Here is a 25,025-nt window from a genome sequence, read left to right on the forward strand (position 1 = left end):
TGGGCCCACAGCCGCCGTACAAGACATGGTCTTGCAGCCAGCGGGGTTGGGGCCAGCCACGTCACAACAGAAGCGCACAGGCAGCCCACGTAGGGGGTACACTAGAACATATACCTCTTAACCAGAGAGGAGTGTGCTGCTGCGCCCCACAGGATGTTTCCTAAATAAGGCTTGGGAAGATTGGGAAATGTAACCAACCTACCTAGTACATAGAAATAAACACAGAGAACTGGGCAAAATGAGAAGACAGAAATTTATGTTCCAAACAATGGAATAAGACAAAATATCAGAAAAAGAACTAAACAAAGGAGAGATAAGGAATCTACCAGATAAAGAGTTCAAGGTATAGATCATAAAGGTGCTCAATGAACTCTGGAGAAGAATGGAGAACACCATGACCATTTAAACGAACAGTTTGAAAATATAAAGAAGAACCAAAAAGAGTTGATGAATAAGATAACTGAAATAAAAAATATACTAGAAGGAATCAATAGTAGATTAGATAATACAGAGGAATGGATCACCAATCTGGAACACATGGTAGTGGAAATTCCCAAGCTGAACAGAGAAATGAAAAAAGAATTTTAAAAAATGAGGATAGTTTACAAGACCTCTAAGACAACATAAAGCATACTAACATTTGCATTACAGTGGTCCTAGAAGAAGAGAGAAATGGGCAGAGAACTTATTTGAGAAATAATTACTGAGAAATTTCCTAACGAGGGGAAAGAAACAGACATTCAAGTCCAGGAAGCACAGAGAGTTCCAAACGAGATGATCCAAAGATGTCCACACAAAGACACATTATAATTAAAATTGCAAAGGGAGTTTCATGGTGGCATAGAGTTAGGATCCCGGGCTTTCACTGCTGTGGCCTGGGTTCCATCCCTGGTTGGGAAACTGAGAACCAACAAGCTGCATGGCATGGCCAAAAGAAAAAATTAAAAAAAAAAAAAAAAAAGTAAAATCGTAAAAATTAAAGAGAATCTTAGAAGTAGCAAGAGAAAAGCAATTAGTAACATAAAAAGAAATCTCCATAAGGCTATCAGGTGAATTTTCAGCAACAATTTTGTAGTCCAGAAGGGAGTGTCATGATATATTCAAAGTGATGAAAGGAAGAAGCTTACAACCAAGAATTCTCTAGCTGGCATGGCTATCGTTCAGACTTAAAGGGGAGATAAAGAGTTTCAAAGACAAGCAAAAGCTAAAATGGTTCAGCACCACTAAACTGGCTTTATAAGAAATGTTATAGGGAATTCCCTGCCAGTTCAGTGGTTAGGGCTCTGTGCCTCCACTGCAGGGGGCATGAGTTTGATCTCTGGTTGGCAAACTAAGATTCTGCGTGCCACGTGGCATGGCCAGAAAAAACAAAAAAAAGAAATGTTATAGGGACTTCTCTAAGCAGAAAAGGAAAGTCCACAGCTATGAAAAGGAAAATTATGGGGCTTCCCTGGTGGCGCAGTGGTTGAGAGTCCGCCTGCCGATGCACGGGACACGGGTTCGTGCCCCAGTCCGGGAGGATCCTATATGCCGCGGAGCGGCTGGGCCCGTGAGCCATGGCCGCTGAGCCTGCGCGTCCGGAGCCTGTGCTCCGCAACGGGAAAGGCCACAGCAGTGAGAGGCCCGTGTACCGCAAAAAAAAAACAAAACAAAAAAAAAAAAAAAGGAAAATTATGAAAAGAAAAATCTCACTGGTAAAGGGAAACACACAGTAAAGGTAGTAGTTCAACCACTTATAAAACTAGTATAAAGGTTAAAAGACAAAAGTAGTAAACCATCTATATACACAATAAATAAATACACAACACAAAAAGATGTAAAATACGATGTCAAAGACATTAAACATTGGGATAGGGGAGTAAAAATGTAGACTGGTTAGAATGCATTTGAATTTAAGAGATCAACTAAAATGATTATGTAACTTATACCATGTTATATGTGAGCTTCGTGGTAACCACAAACCAGAAACCAATAACAGACACACAAGAAAGAGAAAGGAATCTAAACATAAAACTAAAGATAGCCATCAAATCACAAGGAAAGAGGGCAAAAGAAAAAACAAAAAAAGAACCACGAAAACAACCAGAAAACAATTAACAAAGTGACAATAAATACATGTCTATCACTAATTACTTTAAATGTACTAAATGCTCCAATCAAAAGACACAGAGTAGCTGAATGGATAGAAAAACAAGACCCACATATGTGCTGCCTACAGGAGATTCACTTCACACACAGACTAAGTGATGGGATGGAAAAAAGTATTCCATGCAAATGGAAATTAAAAGAAAACCAGGACAGCAATACTTGTATCACAGAAAATAGATTTTAAAACAAGTACTGTAACAAGAGACAAAGAAGGACATTACTTAATGATATAGGGATCCATCCAAAAAGAAGATAAAACAATTGTAAATATAGATGCACCCAACATAGGAATACTTAAATATATAAAGCAAATAATAATAGACATAAAGGGAGAAACTAACAGTAACATAGTATTTAGTAGGGACTTTAAAACCCTATTTACATCAATGGATGGATAATCTGACAAAATCAATACAGAAAAAGACTGGCCTTAAATGACACATTAGACCAGATGAACTTAATAGATACATACAGTACATTCGTCAAAAGTAGCTGAATATACATTTTTTATACATTTTTTTCAATGCATGTGGAACATCCTCCAGGACAGATCACATGCTAGGCCACAAAACAAGTTTCAATAAATTTAAGAAGACTGAAATCACATCAAGTATCTTTTCTGACCACATGGTATGACACTAGAAATCAACCTACAAGAAAAAAACCTGCAAAAAACACAAAGATGGGGAGGCTAAACAACATGCTACGAAACAACCAAGGTGTCATTAGATAAATCAAAGAGGAAATTAAAAACTACCCGAGGACAAATGAAAATAGAAACACAATGATCCAAAATCTATGGGACACAGCAAAAGCAGATCTAAGAGGGAAGTTTACAGCAATACAATCCTATTTCAGGAAACAAGAATTATCTCAAATAAACAACCTAAAGTTAGACCTAAAAGAACTAGAAAAAGAAGAACAAACAAAACCCAGAGTTAGTAGGAGAGAAATCATAAAAATCAGAGCAGAAATAAATGAAATAGAGACAAAAAATAGAAAAGATTAATGAAACTAAGAGGTGGTTCTTTGAAAGATAAACAAAATTGATAAAACCTTTAGTCAGAATCATCATAAGTTACAATCAACACCACAGGAATACAAAGGATCATAAGAGATTACTATGAACAATTATATGCCAATAATATGGACAACCAAGAGGAAATGGGCAAATTCCTAGAAATGTAAGATTTCCCATGACTGAATCAGGAAGAAATAGAAAATATGAACAAACCAAACACCAATAATGAAATTGAATCAATACTTTTAAAAAACCTCCCAATAAACAAAAGTCCAGGACCAGATGACTTCACAGGTAAATTCTGCCAAAGATTTAAATAAAAGTTAACACCTGTTCTTCTCAAACTATTCCAAAAAATTGAAGAGGAAGGAACGCTTCTGAACTTATTCTCTAAGACCAGCATCACCCAGATATCAAAACCAGACATACAACACAAAAAAAGAAAATTACAGGCATTACTGACGAAAACAGATGCAAAAATCCTCAACACAATATTACTAAGTGGAATTCAACCATATATTAAGAGGATCATATACCATGAAGTGGGATTTATTCAAGGGATGCAAGGATAATTCAACACCCACAAATCAATGAAATACACCACATTAACAAATTGAAGGATAAAAATCACATGATCATCTCAATAGATGCAGAAAAGAACTTTTGACAAAGCTCTACATCCATTTATGATAAAAACCCTCAACATAGTGGAATAGAGGGAACATACTTCAACATAATAAAGGCCATATACAACAAACCTACAGCCAACATAATACTCAATGGTGAAAAGCTGAAAGTGTTCCCTCTAAGATCAGGAACAAGACAAGGATGCTCAATCTCACCATTTTTATTCAACATAGTATTGGAAGTCCTAGCCATAGCAATCACATGAGAAAAAGGAATAAAAGGAATCCAAATTGGAAAGGAAAAGTAAAACTGTCACTGTTTGCATATGACATGATACTAGACATAAAAATTCCTAAAGATGCCACCAAAAACCTATGAGAATTAATAAAGGAATTCAGTTAAGTTGCAGGACACAAGATTAATATGCAAAAATCTGTTTCATTGCTATACACTAACAACAAACTCTCAGAAAGAAAAATTAAGGAAACAATTCCATTTACAACTGCATCAACAAGAATAAAATATCTAGGAAAAAAATCTAAACAAGGAGGTAAAAGACCTGTACTCAGAAAACTATACGACATTAACGAAAGAAACTGAGATGACACAAACAAATAGAAAGATATACTGTGCTCGTAGATTGGGAGAATTGATATTATTAAAATAACCATACTACCACAGGCAATCTACAGATTCAATGCAATCCCTATCAAAATACCAATGGCATTTTTCACAGAACCCAAACAAATAATTCTATAAATTGTATGGAAACACACATGATCCAGAATAGCCAAAGCAATTTTGGGAAAGAAGAACAAAGCTGGAGGTATCATGCTTGCTGACTGCAAACAATACTGCAAAGCTATAGTAATCAAAACAGTATGGTACTGGCATAAAAATAGGCTGATCAATGGAAGAGAATAGAGAGATCAGAAATAAACCCACACACTTATGGTCAATTAATCTACAACAAAGGATGCAAAAATACACACTGGGAAAAGGCAGCCTCTTCAATAAATGGTGTTGAGAAAACTGGACAGCTACATGCAAAACAATCAAACTGGACTACTTTTCTATACCATATACAAAAGTAAATTCAAACTGGATTAAGAACTGAAGTCATAAAACTCCAAGAAGGAAACAAAGGCAGTATGGTCTTTGACACTGATGTTAGCATTATTTTTTTGGATCTGTCTCCTCAGGCAAGGGAAACCAAAGCAAAAATAAACTAATGGGATTACATTAAACTAGCTTTTGCACAGTGAAGAAAGGTATCAACAAAATGAAAAGGCAGTCTACTGAATAGAAGACATTTGCAAAGGATAGATCCAAAATATATGCAACTAAACGTCAAAAAACCCCAACAACCCAATTAAAATATAGAGGTCCTGAATAGATATTTTTTCCAAAGAAGACATACAGATGGCCAACAGACACATGAAAAGATACTCAACATCACCAATCATCAAGGAAATGCATATCAAAAACACAACGAGATATCACCTTACACCTGTCAGAATGGCCATTGTTAAAAAGACAACAAATAACAAGTGTTGATGAGGACGTGAGGAAAAGGGAACCCTGGTGCACTGTTTTAAATTGGTGCAGCCACTATGAAAAATAGTTAGGGAGGGTTCTCAAAAAATTAAAAAAAGAACTGACAGATGACCCAGCAATTTCACTTCTGGGTATTTACCTCCTCAAAAAAAAAAAAAAAAACACACTAATTTAAAAAGATATATGCACCCCAATGTTCATAGCAGCATTATTTACAATAGCCAAGATATGAAAGCAACCTAAGTGTCAGTCAATAGATGAATGGGTAAAAACGATGTGGTATATATATACAATCGAATATTACTCAGCCTTTAAAAAAAAAGGATGAAATATTACCACTTGCAGTGACATAGATGAACCTAGAGGGTAAAGTAAGTATAGTTAAGTGAAATAATTCAGACAGAGAAAAACAAATATCATATGATGTCACTTACATGTGGATTCTAAAAAACAAGACAAACAAAACAAAATGAAAGCAGACACAGATGCAGAGAACAAACAGAGGTTGTTATCAGAGGGGAGAAGGTGCAGGGGGCAAAATGGGTGAAGGGGAGCAAGAGGTACAAACCTCCAGTTATAAAATAAATAAGCCTGGGGAATATAATATACAGCACAAGGAATATGGTCAATAATAGTGTAATAACTTTGTACAGGGACAGTTAGCTACTAGACTTATCAAGGTGATTTCATAATGTATGCAAATGTCAAATCACCATGGAGTATACCTGAAACCAACATAATATTATATATCAACTATATTTCAATTAAAAAAATAAAGTAGGGCTTCCTTGGTGGCTCAGTGGTTGAGAGTCCCCCTGCCGATGCAGGGGACATGGGCTCGTGCCCCGGTCTGGGAAGATCCCACATGCTGCGGAGTGGCTGGGCCTGTGAGCCATGGCCGCTGAGCCTGGACGTCTGGAGCCTGTGCTCCGCAACGGGAGAGGCCACAACAGTGAGAGGCCCACGTACCGCAAAAAAATAAAGTAAAAAAAACCCCACCACGTCTGCAACCAGCTGAGTGATTACCATTTTCTCTCTTAAAATTCTTCCAACTCTTTACAGTCAGGGATATTTTTTAAAAATTGCTTAAGCAATAAGAAATACTAAGTATTTACAAAGAATTATAAGTCTATAGTGGATATTTAAATACTAGGGAACATTTGGGGGTGGTTTTCAAATAACCTAACATTAAGTAAGGCGGAACAAGGTTTTCAAAATTGTTAACTGAAGGACATATTTCCCCCGTAAAACTCGTTATTTCTTGCAATACCACTCATTGGATTTGTATAAAGTATACAATGTTTTTTCTTGCAGGAATGACCCTTCCACATGCATTAAGATGGCTATTATTAAAAAAACAAAACAGAAAATAACAGGTGTCAGTGAGGATGTGGAAAAATCAGAACCCTTGTGCACTGTTTGTGGGAATGTAAAACACTGTAGCCACTATGGAAAACAGCATGGTGTTTCCGTCAAAAAATTCAAAATAGGGGCTTCCCTGGTGGCGCAGTGGTTGAGAGTCCGCCTGCCGATGCAGGGGACATGGGTTCGTGCCCCGGTCCGGGAAGATCCCACATGCCGTGGAGCAGCTAGGCCCGTGAGCCATGGCCGCTGAGCCTGCGCGTCCGGAGCCTGTGCTCCGCAATGAGAGAGGCCACAACAGTGAGAAGCCCGCGTACTGCAAAAAAAAAAAAAAAAAAAAAAAAAATCAAAATAGAATTACCATATGATCCAGTGATTCCACTTCTGGGTACATACCCAAAAGAATTAAAAACAGAGTCCTTCAGGACATATCTGTTCACCCATGCTCAATAGCAGCATTATTCATAATAGCTAAAAGGGGAAAGCAACCTAAGTGTTTACAAACAGATAAATAAACAAAAATGTGGTCTATACATACCATGGAATATTATTCCATCTTTAAAAAGAAGGAAATTCTGATATACAGCAACTGGGATGAACCTTATTAAGGACATTACATTAGTGAAATAAGCCAGTCACAAAAAGACAAATGCTTATAGTAGGAAGCTACAGCAGTCAAATTCAGAGAGACAGAAAATAGAATAGTGGTTGCCAAGGGCTGGGTGGAGGGGAGAATGGAGAGTTGTGGAATGGGTGCAGAACTTCAGTTTTGCAAGGTGAAAAGAGTGCTGGAGATTGGCTGTACTACAGTGTGAATGTACTTATATCACTACTGAACTGTACACTTAAAAATGGTCAAGGTGGTAAATTTTATGTTATGTGTATTTTACCAAAATTTAAAAAAATAGCAAATCACGTTAACAGTAGACCAGCTATGAACACACACTTATAGCAAGGCAAGATCTACAAGTCAAATCATGACCATTTCTCTCCTGGTTTGGAAATGTGTACTGATCTTAAACTTCAACACTATATGTCCATGTTTCATGCTCTCACAATGTCTTCAGACATTGCCAAATGAGTGGGGAAGCAAAATTACCCCCTGAGAACCACTGCTTTAGAATCATACATTGTACATTAGTGTAAAAGTATATATTTTTACATATTGTTGTACATTAAAAAAATTATGCATGTTGTACATTATAGGCAAAGTAAGGGATTTTTCAGGGAATAATTTTCATTAGATTTTCACCTTACTCACCAAATTCTGAACCTAATCTCTGTGAAAACTTTGTACTGCATTTATGCAAAATTCACTTTTTCAGAAACTGGACAAAAAAGCCTGAAACTCTAAAGACTGAAGTTACTGATTTTTTAAAAAACAAAAATATGTGGAATGCAAACTTCAAATTTAGAATATTAGGATCTTTGTCATTTCCAGTATATATTTTTTAGACTCTAGAAATGTCGACCAGATCACTCTCTAGGCACCCCCAATAAAGAACATTCATTTGGCTTTTTGTCACAGGGTAATCAAGAAAAACTACTAGATTATTTAGAGTGAGATGAACCATACTGGTCTGGTCCTGTGTAGCAGGCTTCTCAGTTCACACTGCATTGTAAATTGCTGTATACCCAGCACCATGCTTGGCGCACAGAACACTCAAATATTTAAATAAAATGAATGAGTCTTAGCATACATTTTCTTTAAGATTTATTTTAAAACAGGTAACAGTGTAATAAAGAAATACATTCAATAGTACTAAAAAAAATCTACATGAAATATATAATTTCATTAAGGTACAACCAAAATATTTGAAGTGGCACATATCTCCATATTTCAAGCCAGTACACTAGCTTTCTATGTATTTAAACACTAGCCTACTTCAATCTTTAAGAAGATCAAAGGTTTTCCTCTTTGCTTTTATTTGCTTTAGGCCATATTTAAATTTTTAGCATTTCTAAGTGCATATATTTTAAGTATATACTATCATGGCCATGGATTTATTTACCTACTAATTAGGTGGTATGATCAGCACAGAGAATAGTGGAACGAACAGTATCTCTCTTAATCTGAACACAACTGTTCAGTCTGTAATTTATCTGCTTTTCTAGTAGCTTCTCTCCTTGGTTTCCACTGACCTTATGAGCAACTGACTGGTGAAGCCTAGATTCTTTTCACTTGAAAGATTTCCAAGTTAGAGATTGTCCATATTAAACTTGTACCTTCAACTTATTATATTTTGCCCTTGGACAAGTTATTTTATTTTTCCAAATTTCACTTTCCCCAGCTGTAAACTGGAATAACATCACTAATCTTGCAAAAGACACTGCATATAATGTATGTCAGGTACTCCGCATACAACAAATATTTTATCATAAATATTTAAAAAACCTAAACATTCCTCATTTGTTCCCAGTAGATTTCTATCTTATTCATTTCCAGACATTGTTCCATCTTGTCATAATCTTTAAATCTGAATAGGACAGGAGCTTTACAGCACACCATTCAATGCTGAAGAGTAGATTAATGATGTTATTCAAAGCTCTTTGAATAACATACATCAACTAGCAAGAATTAGCTACAAATTCACTTACCTATACTATCATCTAGCTGATAATTTCTTATTCCACCCATGAAGATTTCAAGGCTTTCTTAAATAAAGACATTCTAAGTTTGCTACATTCCCTTGATTCACTTTGGTAATAAAAATAGGTTTCCTATTCATTCATCCTATTCATTCATCAAGGTTCAGTCACCCATTTCTTAATCTCTGCAGCTGAGATGAACAGTTTCCTAAGGATGGAGGAAGGATTATATTCACCAATAGACAAGTCAATAGTTTTATTTGTTTATCTAATGACACTATGGGGACAGAAGAGTTCCATTTCTAGCTATATATCAAACTTGATACCTAAACCCTTTCCTTCCAACAATACACACAGAAATGCTAGGTAAGGTATAAGAAATATTTTTTAAACACATAGCAGAAGTTGTAAGAAAGGGGAAATCCTTATGGCCAAAAATTTTCAGTTTCAGAAGGAAACTAAAAACCAGAGAGGTAGATGTGTGAGCTGATATTCTAGCTATCCTGGCAAACTTGCCAATCTCATTAACCTATGAATTTCAGCTCTAACATTTGTAAGAGGACTTTAAAAAGGCAGTGGGTAGTAATTAAATGCACCTCCCCTCATGTCCATAAAGTTGGGACACATTCAGGCTTACACTCTCAGTGAAAGGGGAGTCACCGGTAAAACATTCTGCTGACTAGCACAGGGAGATAACGTGGAAGAATGTCTGTCTTGGCCTGGGAGTCTTCTCTCAGTAAATTTATAGTACTCTTCAGGTCAGGAAACCCTGAAGCCAAGAAATTAAAGAAAGGGTGGTCCTCTGTCAGTGATAGCCCTGGAACTATGACATAACCAGACATAAAACTTTTCTGGAAGGAATTATTCTTAACCCAGGTCACTCAAGATCCCCATGAGAAGGTCCTGCTGAAAATAAGCTCACCTTCTAAAGTCACAAAATACATGGCTAAACAGCCCACCAATTACAAAAACCAACATATACAAACAAGAGAAACTTAAAGTTAAAAAAAAAACCCCAACTAGACATCATGAAACAAATAATAGGCAAATCTTAAGAATGATACATACCTAGAAATGGAAAACAACTTTTGAAAGGAGAAACCCAATGAATAGTTTAAAAAGGAGATTACATAGAGACAAGAGAATTCATGAACTAGAAGACAGATATGAAGGCATCATAGAAAGATAAAGTACTGGAAACAGAGGGCTTAAAAGATAAAGAGAACAGAATGAGAAGGTCTAATATACATTTCTAAAAAACAGTAACCATACTGTGTCTGTGAAATTTGTTCTCCATATCATAACACCTTCATTACTGAGTAACACTGAGTGATCCTACTACTGAAAATACAAACATATTTACCATGGTATACAGATGGTTACAATTTTAAAGTTATTTTCTTCCTTTTATATATTAATATTTTATCATTCATATATAATACCCGGGAAACAAGTTTTAATTAAAGCTATATCAAAACTAGCAGTATATTTATTTGTTCTAACTCCTACTAAAGAAAAATCTGCCAGCGCTGCTGCTATACTCATGCTGCTTGCATTTTCAGCTAAAGCAAAAGTCAGTGATTCTACTGAAAATGATACAAGTATGCACTTGAGAAGAAAAAATAAACATTTACCTTAGAAGTAGAGCATGACTGACTGTTTATTTCTAAAGTGTGAGAAAACTGTTACTTGAGACTATCAAAGCATCTTTAGGTAAATGAAGCAAGCATTAAACGTTTTTTTAAAAACACATTAGTTTACTTAGTTCAATATTAATACCTATTTGAAGTATGTGGGTGGGTTAAAAATGAAGGCCAAAATACAATTTCTAAAGGCTGAATTCAAAGGCAATCACATGCTTAATATCACACCCAAGCTTTCCAGCCTGGGAAAAGTCGGCTGAGATTTTTGGGGTCCATGGCCTGTTGTATGAGCAAATTCACCTGTCCACCAACACTGAGCACGGTTCCTTCCTCCACTCCTTTTAGTTTCTCTTGCAGTCTCATCAAGACACGTTCAGCTACTTTGTTGAAACTGTGGTCAATATCACTAATGAAAAAAACACAAAGGTTAATGAGGTGGAACAGTTTAAAGGGCCTTGGGAATAGGAGAATCTGAACAATTGACAACAGATCCTTCCCCAAAAACTGCTCACCTGAGATTTCGTTTGCATTCCTGGTCATCTGCATTTGGAGTGGAGTGGAGCTCACTTTCATCCTCTGGCCTCTGCTGTAAATACAGAGCTTTCAAAGGATTCATTGTCCAGTCAAAGAGAGGATCATACAGGAGGACCTAGATAGAGAGGACATATGTATTAGAAGAACAATGTGTATTTTGATGATGTATTTAGAAACAGTAGAACCAGTATTATAAAAATAATACAGGCCAGTCACATGGTAGTTGACTGGGATGGAGGGGCAAACTTATCCCATGTGCTTCATGTTTCCTTGTGGAGGAAACTATACTAACATGATGTTCTGGGATTTTTCTCCCATCTGCATTCATTCTTTCTCCATTTTGGGGGCTGTGACATCCTTTGACCCATGTTTCCTGATTGGGTGAAACTAATCAATTAAAAGCAGACAAGCACTAGTTACTCTTTCCTTCTCCCTCTCCTCTTGATCAGTTCTTCGGTAAGAACATTTGCCAAAGCAGAGAACTGCAGGCCCCAACTCTCCCTCAGGTGAGCTGTACCAAGGGATATATTAGATTGTGGGAGCTGGACAGCAGTAGCAAGCCTATTTGGACCTTACTCCTAAGCCATATTCTCCAACAGTTGTATCAGTAATAAACATGACATTTTGATCTCTATGGCATCTTAAGGCTCTTTCTTTTCCACTCAATTAGTTCCAAATTTGGGTGGAGAAAAAAAGGTATAATTTATTGAAAACTCCTCAAAACCCAAGGTCTAGTGCTATGGTTGGCATCTTGAAATCTACATATGGAGTAGAATTTGAATACTAAAATAACTGGCATGGCCAGAGCAAGTGATTCTAAGTCTTAATTTTAGTAAGTAAGGTCACAGGGATTTTTTTTTTTTTTTTTTTTGCGGTACGCGGGCCTCTCACTGCCGTGGCCCCTCCCGCTACGGAGCACAGGCTCCGGACGCGCAGGCTCAGCGGCCCTGACCCACGGGCCCAGCCGCTCTGCGGCACGCGGGACCCTCCCGGACCGGGGCACAAACCCGTGTCCCCTGCATCGGCAGGCGGACTCCCAAACTGCGCCACCAGGGAAGCCCGGTCACACGGATTTTTGACCTCGGCAATACAGAACAGCTAACTGCCCCTGGTGTTTATAAGCACATAATTTTTTTAAAATAGGCCTCAGCAAATGCTTACCATACAAGTCTTAATAATAAGTGAAGACTCAACTCCAGGAATGCCTGATTTTGCAGGATATTCCAGCATTACAAAGTTGGAATACTTTCTTGCTGCTGCCTTTTTTGTGTTTCTAGGTAGGTCTGCAGTCTGATACTATAAAATGCCCTTAGCATTACACGTTTAATTCCAGGACAAATACTAGATCAGCAGTACCAAAAACTGGTCATCTGTTTATGCTGTTCTGAGCATCCTCCAGGACGATTAAAAAATAGAGGGACTGACTCTGAATATATGTGGTTTGTCCATAAATTTAAGGGTTTCTATGGGACTTCAAATTGGCACTGACATGGGTTTAGACTTCAGGGATCCAAACCAGTTTCACTCCCCAAAGGGACATATATTTTATTAACCAACTAATGAAAAGAAATGGGGGCCTCTATTATAAACAGACTATATGGTCTTCTTTGGTTGAAACAGAGAAACAACACAATTGAATTATCTCAAACCCAAGGGCTTGTGTTAGGAATCATATTTGCAAATTCTGGAATCAAGGAGGAACTGGAGTAATTAAAAAAATGTACTTTAGCTTTATTATCAGAACAGGACTGGTTGAACAAAAAACAAGAAAGGAATACAGATTAAGTTAAAGCAGGGTTTCTCAATCTTGGCACTACTGACATTTTTTAGCTGGATATTTCTTTGGTGTGAGGGCTGTGTGTATAGGATGTTTTGTGGCATCTCTTGCCTCTACCCACTAGATGTGAATAGTACCTTCACATCTCCCCCAGCCCCAATTATGACAATCAAAAATGTCTCCAGACATTGCCAACTGTCCTTTAGAGAGCAAAACTGCACTTGGCTAAGAACCATTGAGTTAAAAGAAGAGATTACCTTAGTAGAATGGATAAAATCTTAGAAGACAGGATGGTCTATTATGAAAAAGAAAATGAGATCTTGAAGGCCAGTAGAGACAAATGTACTGAGAAGGAAAGGGAAATGCAGCCAAGTCACAGTGTTCTTAAAGAGGGTTAGGAAGCGAGAAGTTTTAATTGTTATTATATCAGAAACAGTGACTGTGGCTCAATGAAATCTAACAGAGCAAACGTAATGACTACAAAAAAGGAGACTGAAATGACATTCCAGAGGATTGGGATCCAACAAAACTCCTGAGAAGTACCCTGCTAAAGCTGAAGGCACAAAGTCCACAGTGAGGTCAGCTGGGAAGGTTGGGACAACCGCACTAAATTATTTCAGGAAATTCAGACAGATTTACAGAGGGAAGATTAGGTAAATCAGTGTAAAACACACAAAGCTTATAAAAGCTTATAAGTGACACCATTATTGCAGGAGGAGATGCAGTGGCCTGAAACTCCCCAACAGTTTCCATCTTACTCAGTAAAGTCTAAAATCCTCACACTAAGGTAGAAACCCCTAAATAATCTGCCCACTATGACCTCTCTAACTTTACCTCCTACCACTCTTTAAAGAATGAGGCTCACGAGCAATTTGGCATTCAACTAATAAAACTTCTGAAGCCTTGAACGAACTACCCTCTTCTAGCAAGTGTTAACTCAGGACATCGGTACTGAAGGAACCCCCACATCTACCCAGACACAAAAATCCTTTTGACTGAGACTGAACAGAGTAAAATACTGGGGAATACATTAAACTTCTTTGGATCTTAAATTAATTTGAAAAGTCTGGATTTTTTGGTCTTAAATGCAAAAAAGCAAGATAATTTGATTTTAGACCTTGATTTCTGCATTACTGAGGCATCCATGTTATCATTTATTCTTGCTGCAGCACCAATGGCAAACAAATGACAATATGTATATGGGAAAAAGGGAAAGCTTTTCCAGCCTTGGGAACAGCACAGCCTTAGAGTTAACTTTATCAACACACTATTGGGACCCATTTTAACTCTCTTTGTACCAAAAATCCATATCGCCACCAGCAGTCCAAAGGGGCTATAAAGAGGACTTTGGTTCATAAAGGCAGCAGACACAGGACCATCCTAATAGACTATAAATTTCACCCTCCTTGGGATATAGTTCCACCCTTGTTGATCACAGGCTTAATGGTTAATGCCAATGAAGCTTTTAAAAAATACAAATGTTCTTGCCTCATTCCTAGAAGTTTAGTTCAAATTTGGTCAACATCAATGTTGTTTAAAAGCAATACAGGTCAGGCTTCCCTGGTGGCGCAGTGGTTGAGAGTCCGCCTGCCGATGCAGGGGACACGGGTTCGTGCCCTGATCCGGGAGGATCCCAAATGCCGCGGAGCGGCTGGGCCCGTGATCCATGGCTGCTGAGCCTGTGCGTCTGGAGCCTGTGCTCCGCAACGGGAGGGGCCACGGCAGTGAGAGGCCCACGTACCGCAAAAAAAAAAAAAAAAAAAAAAAAAATACAGGTGATAGTAAAGTGCAGCCAGGTCCAGCACCACCAGTTAAAGGAACAAAAAGCTGAAAGAATGTAAGGGAGGCATGCTTCAACTCTACTTCCAAGCTTCCCTGTGGAGGACACTCTCCTGATCTCTTGCCCCACATACCCTTTACTAGGATAGAGAATGACTGCCTTGGGTACCCAATTCTCACTTGGGTAGAATTAACGTCATAAGCACTGGAAATTTGCTGGACTTCCTTCCCTTTCTGCCCTGATCAACATGAGGCAGTGATCCTGATGGAGTGTTTATGCCCTGTAGTCCCAAACCCCACTCAGTGGGCTGTTCCCAGGTTAAGACAGCAAAGAGGCACTGAGGTGGCACCAGCAGCAAGCCAGTTTGGCCCTCACTGCTCAGTCGTGTTCCTACAGTAACAATGCTGACACTTTGATCTCCGTCTGTCTCACTACATGGTTCTGAACCTGGGCATGGGAAAAGGAGATACAACTTATTGATTTCTCTTCAAACTCCAAAGGAAACCATTCTGAAAATAATACCATACAAGGTACCTAAGATGTCAAAGTGCTGATGTATGTATTAAAGACTAGAGGTTACTTATAGTGCTGTAACATTCCAAGAAAGTTGAGGGGGCTGAAGGCCTCAAGTTTCTAAGCCACTATTTACTCTCCTGCTGCCCAGCATCATCCCACCTCATTAAAACAAAGCACTGATCTTCCAATCAGTGCCTTCCTAACAAGATACACAGTCTATTGGGCAGAGAAATAAAGATTTCCTTATAATATACTTTACCTCTACAATGGTTAACAGGGTTTCCTGAGAGTTTCTCATAACCTCCATGGTTTTCTCACAGCATCTACAAACACATTATAAATATGAATTTTATTATACACCAACATTTTCAACATATCTTTACCTCCTATATACTCATGTTTAGTATGCTGAGACTATTCCTGTTAATAATTCCCAAATTATTATCTCAAAGAGCATAGTACTTGGCAGAGTGGGTTTTCAGTAGATGTTTCTGAAATGAATACAAATATATTTGTGAATATGAGCTTAGCATTTATAAGAATAACACAATACTACTATGAAACATTTCTTTCAGTTGATTATTATGGTAATTACAGTTTACTTTGACTAGAATCTGCCCTGTTAAAAGATGAGTATGTAGACTTAAAAAAGAAAGAAAGTTGAGTATGTAGGCCTATGCTGGGAAAACTACAGGGAACTGCAAAGTTCTTTTAGCAGAAATTGGTACCAGATCATAAGCTCCTTTAAGATAATTTATATACCCAAGAATAAGCACACAAGAGAAGTTCTGATCAGTAAACAAAGAGTTAGCGAGGACAAAGGTGTGAAAATTAAAGGCGGGCTGCTTCCAGAGGCAGTAAGGGAGGACAGTATGTGTGTCATATTGGGTGAGGTCCCAGGTGGTCTGAAGGAAGGGGAAATAATTACTGCTTTTACCCAAGGTCTTTTTCTTAGTACTGGTAAAGCACTGGAATGTATAATAATTCTAGTAAGGGTGAACTCTATAATCTATAGAAATCAATAATCCAAATAATTTCAACACCAAAAATCATCTGCCTTACCTTACCCTATTTGACTTACCTTCTGAAGACACCTTCTACACCAGTAATGCCCATCCCATCCACAATATCTCTGGTGAGTCTGAAGGGAACTGTTTCAGGAGTAGGAAGGATTTTACCCTGTTCAAAAGCAACTCCTGAAGTAAAAAATACAGTGAGGTTAGGAGGTCCCATAGCTAATTTACTTTCCTCAACTGGTATGTGAACTTTGCAGAGGCACTAAATAATTTGTCACCAATATTCAATCAGTACTAAAACACACAGTCATTTATTCTATTTCTGCTCTGCCTGCCTTCTTCATCTCCAGCATTCTCCAGGAGATCCACCTCCAATTTTAAAAAATCAAGTTAAAAAAATTATTTATTGATGTAATTAGAGAATTCTATGTTAAAGGGTGACTTTTAAAAATGAGGTAGTGAAGGGTAGAATTTAAAATGCAGAAGATATATATATATATGTGTGTGTGTGTGTGTATATATATATATCTTTTATCCACTTTTCCCCAATGGCAACATCTTGCAAAACTACAGTATAATATCATAACCAGGATGTTGACACTGATACAATCAAGATATAGAATATTTCCATCAACACAAGGATCCCTCATGCTATATTAGCCACACCTACTTACTCCCAAGGCCTACCCCTACTCCCTGCTCTTCCAGTAATAACTAATCTGTTTTCCATTTTTATAATTTTGTAATTTCAAGTATGTCAATGGAGTCAAACAGTATGTAACCTTTGAGGATTAGCTTTTTTCACTCAACATAGTTCTCTAGAATCATCCAAAAAATGGAAAATAAAATTTTCACCTGGTTCTCTTTTATATCTCCTATTTCTATGTTGAAACTATTTCTGTGCTGAGACTTAGCACCTTTTCATTTGTTTCAAACATGTTTGTAATTGCTCCTTGAAGTATTTTTATGATGGCTGCTTTAAAATCTTTGTCAGATAATTCTAACATCTTTGTCACCTCAGTGCTGACGTCTATTGTTTTTCATTCAAACTGCAATTTTCCTGACAAATGATTTTCAATTGAAATTTTGACCTTTTTAGATATTACATTATGAGACTCTGGATCTTATCTACACTTCTATTTTTGCTGGCTTTGGGAGTAACCACCTTATTTACTGCTAAGTCGTGGTAGAAGACCAGGTTCCCCACTTGGCCTCCTCTGACATCCAAGAGGAAAGGGGGCTCCTTGCTACAGATTGGTGACACGGGAAGTCCAGGCTCCCCACATGGTTTCCACTGACACCATGGGTGAGCTGAAGGAAAAACAAGGTTTGAAAAATATAGAGAAGGACGTAAACAGCATAAGTGATACAGTGAGATAGTCTAATGTATTGTTATTGGAGTCCCAGAAAGAAAGGGAAGAATCTGGATTGGTCGTATGACACTACTCTAAGAGAATATAGCAGAAGTGACACTGTGCCAGTTGCAAGCTAACCCTTAACTTCTACTTCCTTCCTCTCGGAGCCCTGAGATGCTTTGTAAGAAGTTCAGGTTACTCTGCTAGACAGAGAGGCCACATGGAGGAGCAATGAAGCATCAAATGTGTAAGAAGCCATCTTGACACTGGCCCAGTTGAATCCTAAGGTAAATTCAGCCCCAGGTGCTGACTACAGCTGTGTGAAAGATCATAAGTGAGAATTTTCCAGCTGAGACCAGTCAACGCATAGACTATAAGATATAGTAATAGTGGTTTTAAGCTACTAAATTTGGGGTGGTTTCTTATGCAGCAACAGATAATCAAAGAGATACACAGAAAAGTGTACAAATCATCAAAGTCGTTCAAGTGTGTGGCTAATTGAGATTTTATAAAATGAACAAAACCATGTAACCAGCATTCCAGAAGCCCCGCCTCATCTCTCTATGAATCACGAAACACCTCTTCAAAGGCTTACCACTATCCTGACTTCCAACACTATAGATTAATTTTATCAGTTTTATATTTTACATAAATGGAATTATACAGTATATATTCTATTGTATCTAGATTCTTTCACTTAACATTGTATTTGTGAGTCTTCCATGTTGAGTGTGGCTATAGTTCATTCAATCTCATTGTTATATAGTACTTCATTTTATGAATACAATAAAATTCATTCATCCATTCTCCCATCCAAGTACTCACCAGGCCTGACACTGCTTAGCTTCCAAGATCTAACAAGATCAGGCGCGTTCAAGGTGGTATGGCTGTAGACTGTTCATCCATTCTATTTGTGATGGGGGTTGGGGCTGTTTCTAATTTGGGGCTATTATGAATAGTACTACTATGAACATTCTTATACACATGCGTGCATTTTTACTGCAGTGGAATTGCTGGGTCACAATTCCCAGCTTTAGCAGATAATGCCAAACAGTATTCCAAACTGGTTATACCAATTTACCTTTCTCATTTATAGATGTGTTTAGCATGGCCTGGACATCGGTTGGCATACTCCTATCTCTACTTTGCAGCTTCCATTGCACTGCCCTTTTGTTCTCATGCAAAATTTCACTCCTCTATTGAGTTCCCACATTCTGGCTCTAACAACTCCACTCATCCTCATATTTATTATAACCCAACATCTAAGATTTCCTATCAAATTCATTCAATGTTGGTGTGGACCTAGCTCACGATCTTCCTCTCTGTCCTAATTCTGGAATTCATTCTGGGGAAAACCATATAATATTCTTGATCTTCTCTGTTCTAATGAAATTCAATTTACTCTCTCTTAGCAAACCACTTAGCAAAAACTTATACTATAGAACTTATAATCTCCTAAAACTGTACTTTCTAAGAAATCTTAAATTCTACATTTTAATTAAAACCTCTTCTCCTTCTACCCCTTTATTCGTGTTAAATAATCTTCAAACTCACTGAGATTTCTAGTCTTTTTAGTCTCTCTTCCTTCCCTACTCAGCTCAGGGTATAGCCTGCAAAGTTGATTACTCTCACTAGTAACTCAAATCTTCTTGGCCCCTTGTTCCTCCACACTTACCACTTCAAACTAGAACTCAAATTCCAGGGATGCTGAGGGTGCTTGGAAGAAATCATATGATGACACTACAAATTTAGGATTATCACCCTAAAATGCCCCTTAAAATGCTTGGCATGTCTTTTTTATTTATGTCTTTCTAGTCAGCCGTTGGTCTCATTTCCATGGTACCCACTTTTAAAATTTTATTGTTCTTTTAAGGCCAATTACCATCCCTCCAATTATTAGCAAATAAACATGCTTTCCAGTTCTCAGAGAAAACAGAATAGCAAATATAATTTCCCTCAAATTCTTTCCCCTCTAGCTGAAGACTTTCCTATTAGCACTCATCCTTTCTTCTCTTGGAGGAAAAGCTAACACGCTTCCAGTGTAAAGCCAACTCTACACCTTCACATACTTCATGATTTCCCTTGCTATTTCAATTATCTTTGTCTCTCTCCTATAAGTATCTCCCATCTTGAGAAAGCAAATGAACAAGAACAAAAAACCCTCAAAACCAAAAGAAGTGGGGGGAGGGGACCAAATGTGTGTCTCCCATCTCTGCAGCAAATTTCTCTTCATTCTTCCCTTACTTCTAAATTTCTTGAAGAACAGTTTCACATTCTTAGCCTACACATCCTTAACTTCCATTTAATCCTTGCCTTTTCACAATCTTACTTCCTCCATTCTATCCAAAGTTTACTAAGATTAATTGTTAAATTCAAAGGTCTATTTTCAGCATTCATCTTATTTGACCTTTCTGTATCAGATACTACTGAGCACAGCACTTCTTCCTCCATGAAAATTTATCCTCTCTTGTCTTCCAAGATATCCCTACCTCTACTTTCTATGACTTGTTGGTTATTCCTCATTTTTTTTTTTCTTTTCTGACTCAGCCTTTTTTTTGGCCTCGCTCTGCAGCTTGTGGGAACTTAGTTCCCCAACCAGGGATTGAACCTGGGCCCTCAGCAATGAAAGTGCCGAGTCCTAACCACTGGACCACCAGGCAATTCCCAAGGCTCAGCCTTTTTAATGCTGAGATTCCTTACAATTCCATCCTTAGTTCTCGTCATCAAGGATGACGTACAAGATTAGAACCTCCTCTAGTCCAATGACTTCAACTAAAATCTATTTGCTGAAAAGTTCTACATCTCTTACTATGTTCAACATCTTTGCTTTCCTATATATTAAACTGTCTACTTCCCCTGGAAATCCCAATAATACCTCAAAACAACATACAAAACTAAACTCATCAGTTTCTTATTCTCTACAAAACCTGCTGTTTTCCTTAGCTAGAAACTTCAGTTATCTTGGAGTTCCCTCTCCCACTATTTCCACACCTAATATCACTGGTGCAAAATTACTACAAAAATGTCCCCCAAATCCAACTCCTGTTTCATACAACTTTAGTCCAAATCATTTCTTTCATTATCTCGTCTAAACTATTATAATATATCCTAATTTGTTTTCCTACTGCACAGATACTGTTCCCCAAATTATCTTTCCAATAATCAAATAAGATTATGTCCTGATTAAATGTATCTTCATTTACTTCCCGTTGTTTAACAGATTAAAGTTGAAACTTTTTGGCCTGGCTTTTTATAATCTAGTACCAATCTATACCTCAAGCTACTCAACTACATGCAAACTTCACTCCAGCCACATTTAATGTCTCACCATTCCTAAAACATGCTACAACTTCATTATTCCTCCCTTCATATCTGCTCTATCCTCTCTCTAGATTATCCTTTCTTTCTTTGAGATCTGGCTTAAATGTCACTCATTATCCAAGGCAGAATTAGCTACTCCCTCCAGCATCACTGTGTTTATGCTTTTTTTTAAACAATATTTATTGTTTTGATCTCTCTCTCTCTCTCATACTTGCAATATCCTGGCAGGCAAACAACATTTCTTGATGACCAAATATTTACTGAACAAAGAAACATATCTTTTGTTACTTACCTAAATCTATATGTACAAGTTCTGCTGACTGCTCATTTATCAAGATATTCTGTACATGTCTATCACCAAGTCCAAGTATGTAACCAACTAGAAAAAAAACAATCTGAAATTACTGATATCATCTATTTCTATAACACAATTAGCCATAATTTCAACTAATACCACTGACTATATAATTTTTAAGTAGCTTAGGCTTTTTTGCCTACTTGAAGGAAATTATGTACATAACTGGCCATTTTCAGTTTAAGTCAAATCTTGCCAGCCATTTTCATTTATACTGCATTTTACAAATCCTAGATGATTTGCTTAAAAAGTTTTCCATTTACTAATAAGCACATATATTAAAATATTAATACTTCAAAATTGAGTGTGGTTAAAATTGAGACCCATTATTTACCAGGGCCAAAGCAGTGCACCATATACACTCAAATATTTATTGAGTATACTTTTAAACTGAGGCGCCTATGGGTAAATTCTTCATTCTTCAGTGAAACTTTCTTCTGCTTGATGAATTATATTTAACACAAATTAGTCAATAATTCATTTCACCAGGTATATATCCAGGAAAAACTACATTTCTGTTTTTAACACAGATGATAACATGTTTTAAAATGCTTTTAACCTAATGAAACACACTATAAGGTGTTACAAAAAAATAGTGGAAAGGGTGTCAGGATGCCTGGGGTGCATGGCTAGCTCTGTCATTAACTGGGCCTACTTTCTCGTTTGTAAACTAAATTAGTTGAATCAGATTAATGATCCTCATTGTAGAAAAAAAGAGGGTTTCATTATTACCTAGAAAATTTTCAAAATACACATGTCCTGCCTTCCTGGTGTATTGTACCTAAGTGATGAAAAGAGTGGTCTTTAATTAAAAAACAATAGATCACTGATATTCCTGTTAGTTCTCATACGCTAAGATTTTGTTAACTGCCCTAACTATTCCAATCTCTCAGAAATAAAAAAAGCCAAAATATATATTGTACACAGAATATTTAAATATATATCATTATTTCTATTCCAAAACCAAAATTCTATTAAACAGAATCAATCTTTGGGTGTTAATATCATGGTATTATAGAGGCTGTATGCAAGAACAATAATAATTAAAGGAAATAACTTAAATGGAATTATCACGAGTTTTATTATTTTCCAAAGAAAAATCCCAGAAAATAATACATTGAGGGGAAAGAAAGTAAGCCATATTCACTATTAAGCAATGAAGAAAAATAACCAGTCTTTATTTCCCTACCTGGAAAAAAGAAATTCTCTCCTGCCAAAGCTAAGAGCTACATTTAGTAGCTAAGAATCAGGATGAAAAAGAAACACAATGATCTAATGATGAAGATGGTCTGATTAACAAACACCATCACCACCACCATCCCCCTGTAACTCAGAATGTAGGAAGTGCTGAATCTACTAAAATGTATAAGAAGATTACCAATAGAAGAAGTAGCAACACTCCGAGTATAAGCCAATCGTTTCTCAAACCAAACAGCTGGATCCAAGAATTTTTCCATGCAGAAGTAACGGAAAACTGGTTGAAAATTTTGGCAAATCTCCATGAAGGTTTCATATTTCTCTTCAAAAGACTTTTTTTGTACATCCTTTAATAGATAAAATATAAAATTATTTTCTGAATATTCTGTTCAACTAATTTAACTGAAGTCTACTAGGAGTTTCAATAGGAAAATAGTATGATAGATATAAAGGCAATAAAAAGATGAACAAGATATTATCTCTACCCACAAGAAGCTAAAAGTCTGGTCAGGGAAGCAATTAATAACAAGCTATAATCCCTTTAGGGTTTTCATGTTAATTTTAGGGGAAGGTGGCATACCAACAGTGACTGTTATCTGTTTTAATTCAATTCTAATTTGAATGATTCTGTAATCTATGTGGAAGTAAACACAAAAATGCCAAAGGTAGCTCCAGATAGTCTTAGGTGTATCCCAGCACTAGGCGTGTGATAGGAAACAGGAAAAAGAGAAAGAATGGAAAAATCAATCCCGGATGGATGGCAAAGCAGCTGACACATCTCAGATCTGTCCTTCAGCATTTCCTTACTATATAATAATTTCCTGAAGCAAAGCACATCTACTTCAAAAGGCTCAATCCTCATCTATGGACTGATACTTCCAAATCTGTATCTTTGGCTCAGGTATCTTTAATAAGCTCCAGCCTGATGTGCCTCTCCAACTTCCCACTCAACATCTTCACTTGGATCATTTCCAAATCCAAACTAATTCACCTTCTCATCTTTGGCAAAACCCAGCCACTTCCTCTATTCACCAACACGGTAAATAGCTTCTCCACCTACTCCATCATACCAACCAGGAAACTGGGTGCCACTGATACTCTTTTTTCATCAACCCCACTTCTAAACAGCAACCAAATCATCTAAGTTTTGCCTCTTTAATATTTCTTATATGAACTGCCTGTTCTCCATTCCTACTGCTATTACTCTTAGTTCAGACTCCGCCTCATGCCTCTAGTCAGCTTTCTCAAAAATATAACCCTCAAAAATATAAGTGTTGTCAGAGTTTTCTAAAATGCCAATCTGATATTACTATCCTTCTCAAGGGTTCTCTATTACCTACAGGATAGAGTGAAAATTTCTTAACATTTCATAACATTCCATTTTTTGACTAACGACTACTGCTTCAATCTCATCTATTCCTCCTCAAAACCTAAGCCTATGCTATCTTTACCTGCCTGTTCATGCCTCCTTCCTTTTTGTTTGTATGTTCCTCTGCTTGGAAAACCAATTCATTTATAAAACTCAGCTCAAATACCATCTCCTCTATGAAGTCTTTCTTGAATCTGATTCTCTCCACTCCTCCCTGTCCCAGGTAGAACTGATCACGTCCTCCTCTGTGCCTACACAGTACCTTTCCATCCCTATAGTACTTTACCATACGTTTTAAAAAACATATAACAGAAAGCACAACAAAAGAAAAAGTAAATGGATTGTAGAGTTGGACAGACAAGGTTTAAATCTTTGCTCCACTATTTATTAGCTCATTGACCTGGAGTAAGCAAAATTTTCAGAACTTCTTCTCATCTTAAAATGGGATAAGTATGATGGTGATTAGTCATATTTGTGAAGTCTCAGCATAGTATCTGGGAGAGAGGACACATTCAATAAATGTCACTGATTGGGTGAATGAATGTCAGACCAGATGGCCAGTGTGATGTGGCAAATGTCTTTGAATGTCTCTATTTCATAATGGTTTTTTTTGGTTCTAGTTAGTGTTTTGTTTGTTTGTTTTGTTAAGATTTAGCTTACCCCAAACTGGAAGCAAATTTGCATATACTGAATAATGTTAAGTTCTCATAGGACAAGGGTTGACACTTAACATAGTTTAAAAACCTTCCTTTTTCACTCACACACACTTTCATTCTGGTGAGCTTACTTTCTTATACTTACTGACATTAACAATTACCTGATGAAATTAAAACTTTTTACATTCCATAATATTTGATA

At 37.0% G+C, this 25,025-nt stretch overlaps 1 protein-coding gene across 3 annotated transcripts in view; it reads right to left on the reverse strand.

Annotated features, from left to right (window-relative positions):
• Nucleotides 1–8,443: 8,443 nt before the first annotated feature.
• ATM (ATM serine/threonine kinase) overlaps nucleotides 8,444–25,025 on the reverse strand; it is a 140,019-nt gene continuing 123,437 nt past the window's right edge. For all 3 annotated transcript variants that reach the window (XM_029207707.1, XM_029207708.1, XM_029207706.1), the window contains 6 exons: nucleotides 22,980–23,145; nucleotides 21,539–21,625; nucleotides 16,636–16,750; nucleotides 15,814–15,877; nucleotides 11,460–11,596; nucleotides 8,444–11,353 (listed from right to left, as the gene is read on the reverse strand). In XM_029207707.1, the coding sequence (XP_029063540.1) occupies nucleotides 11,170–11,353; nucleotides 11,460–11,596; nucleotides 15,814–15,877; nucleotides 16,636–16,750; nucleotides 21,539–21,625; nucleotides 22,980–23,145 (753 nt within the window). In that variant the 3' untranslated portion in view covers nucleotides 8,444–11,169. The remainder of the gene's footprint in view (nucleotides 11,354–11,459; nucleotides 11,597–15,813; nucleotides 15,878–16,635; nucleotides 16,751–21,538; nucleotides 21,626–22,979; nucleotides 23,146–25,025) is intronic.

The sequence above is a fragment of the Monodon monoceros genome, unplaced genomic scaffold (assembly GCF_005190385.1).
Source record: "Monodon monoceros isolate NGI ecotype Baffin Bay Population unplaced genomic scaffold, NGI_Narwhal_1 Super_Scaffold_7, whole genome shotgun sequence".
Classification (NCBI taxonomy): Eukaryota; Metazoa; Chordata; class Mammalia; order Artiodactyla; family Monodontidae; genus Monodon; species Monodon monoceros.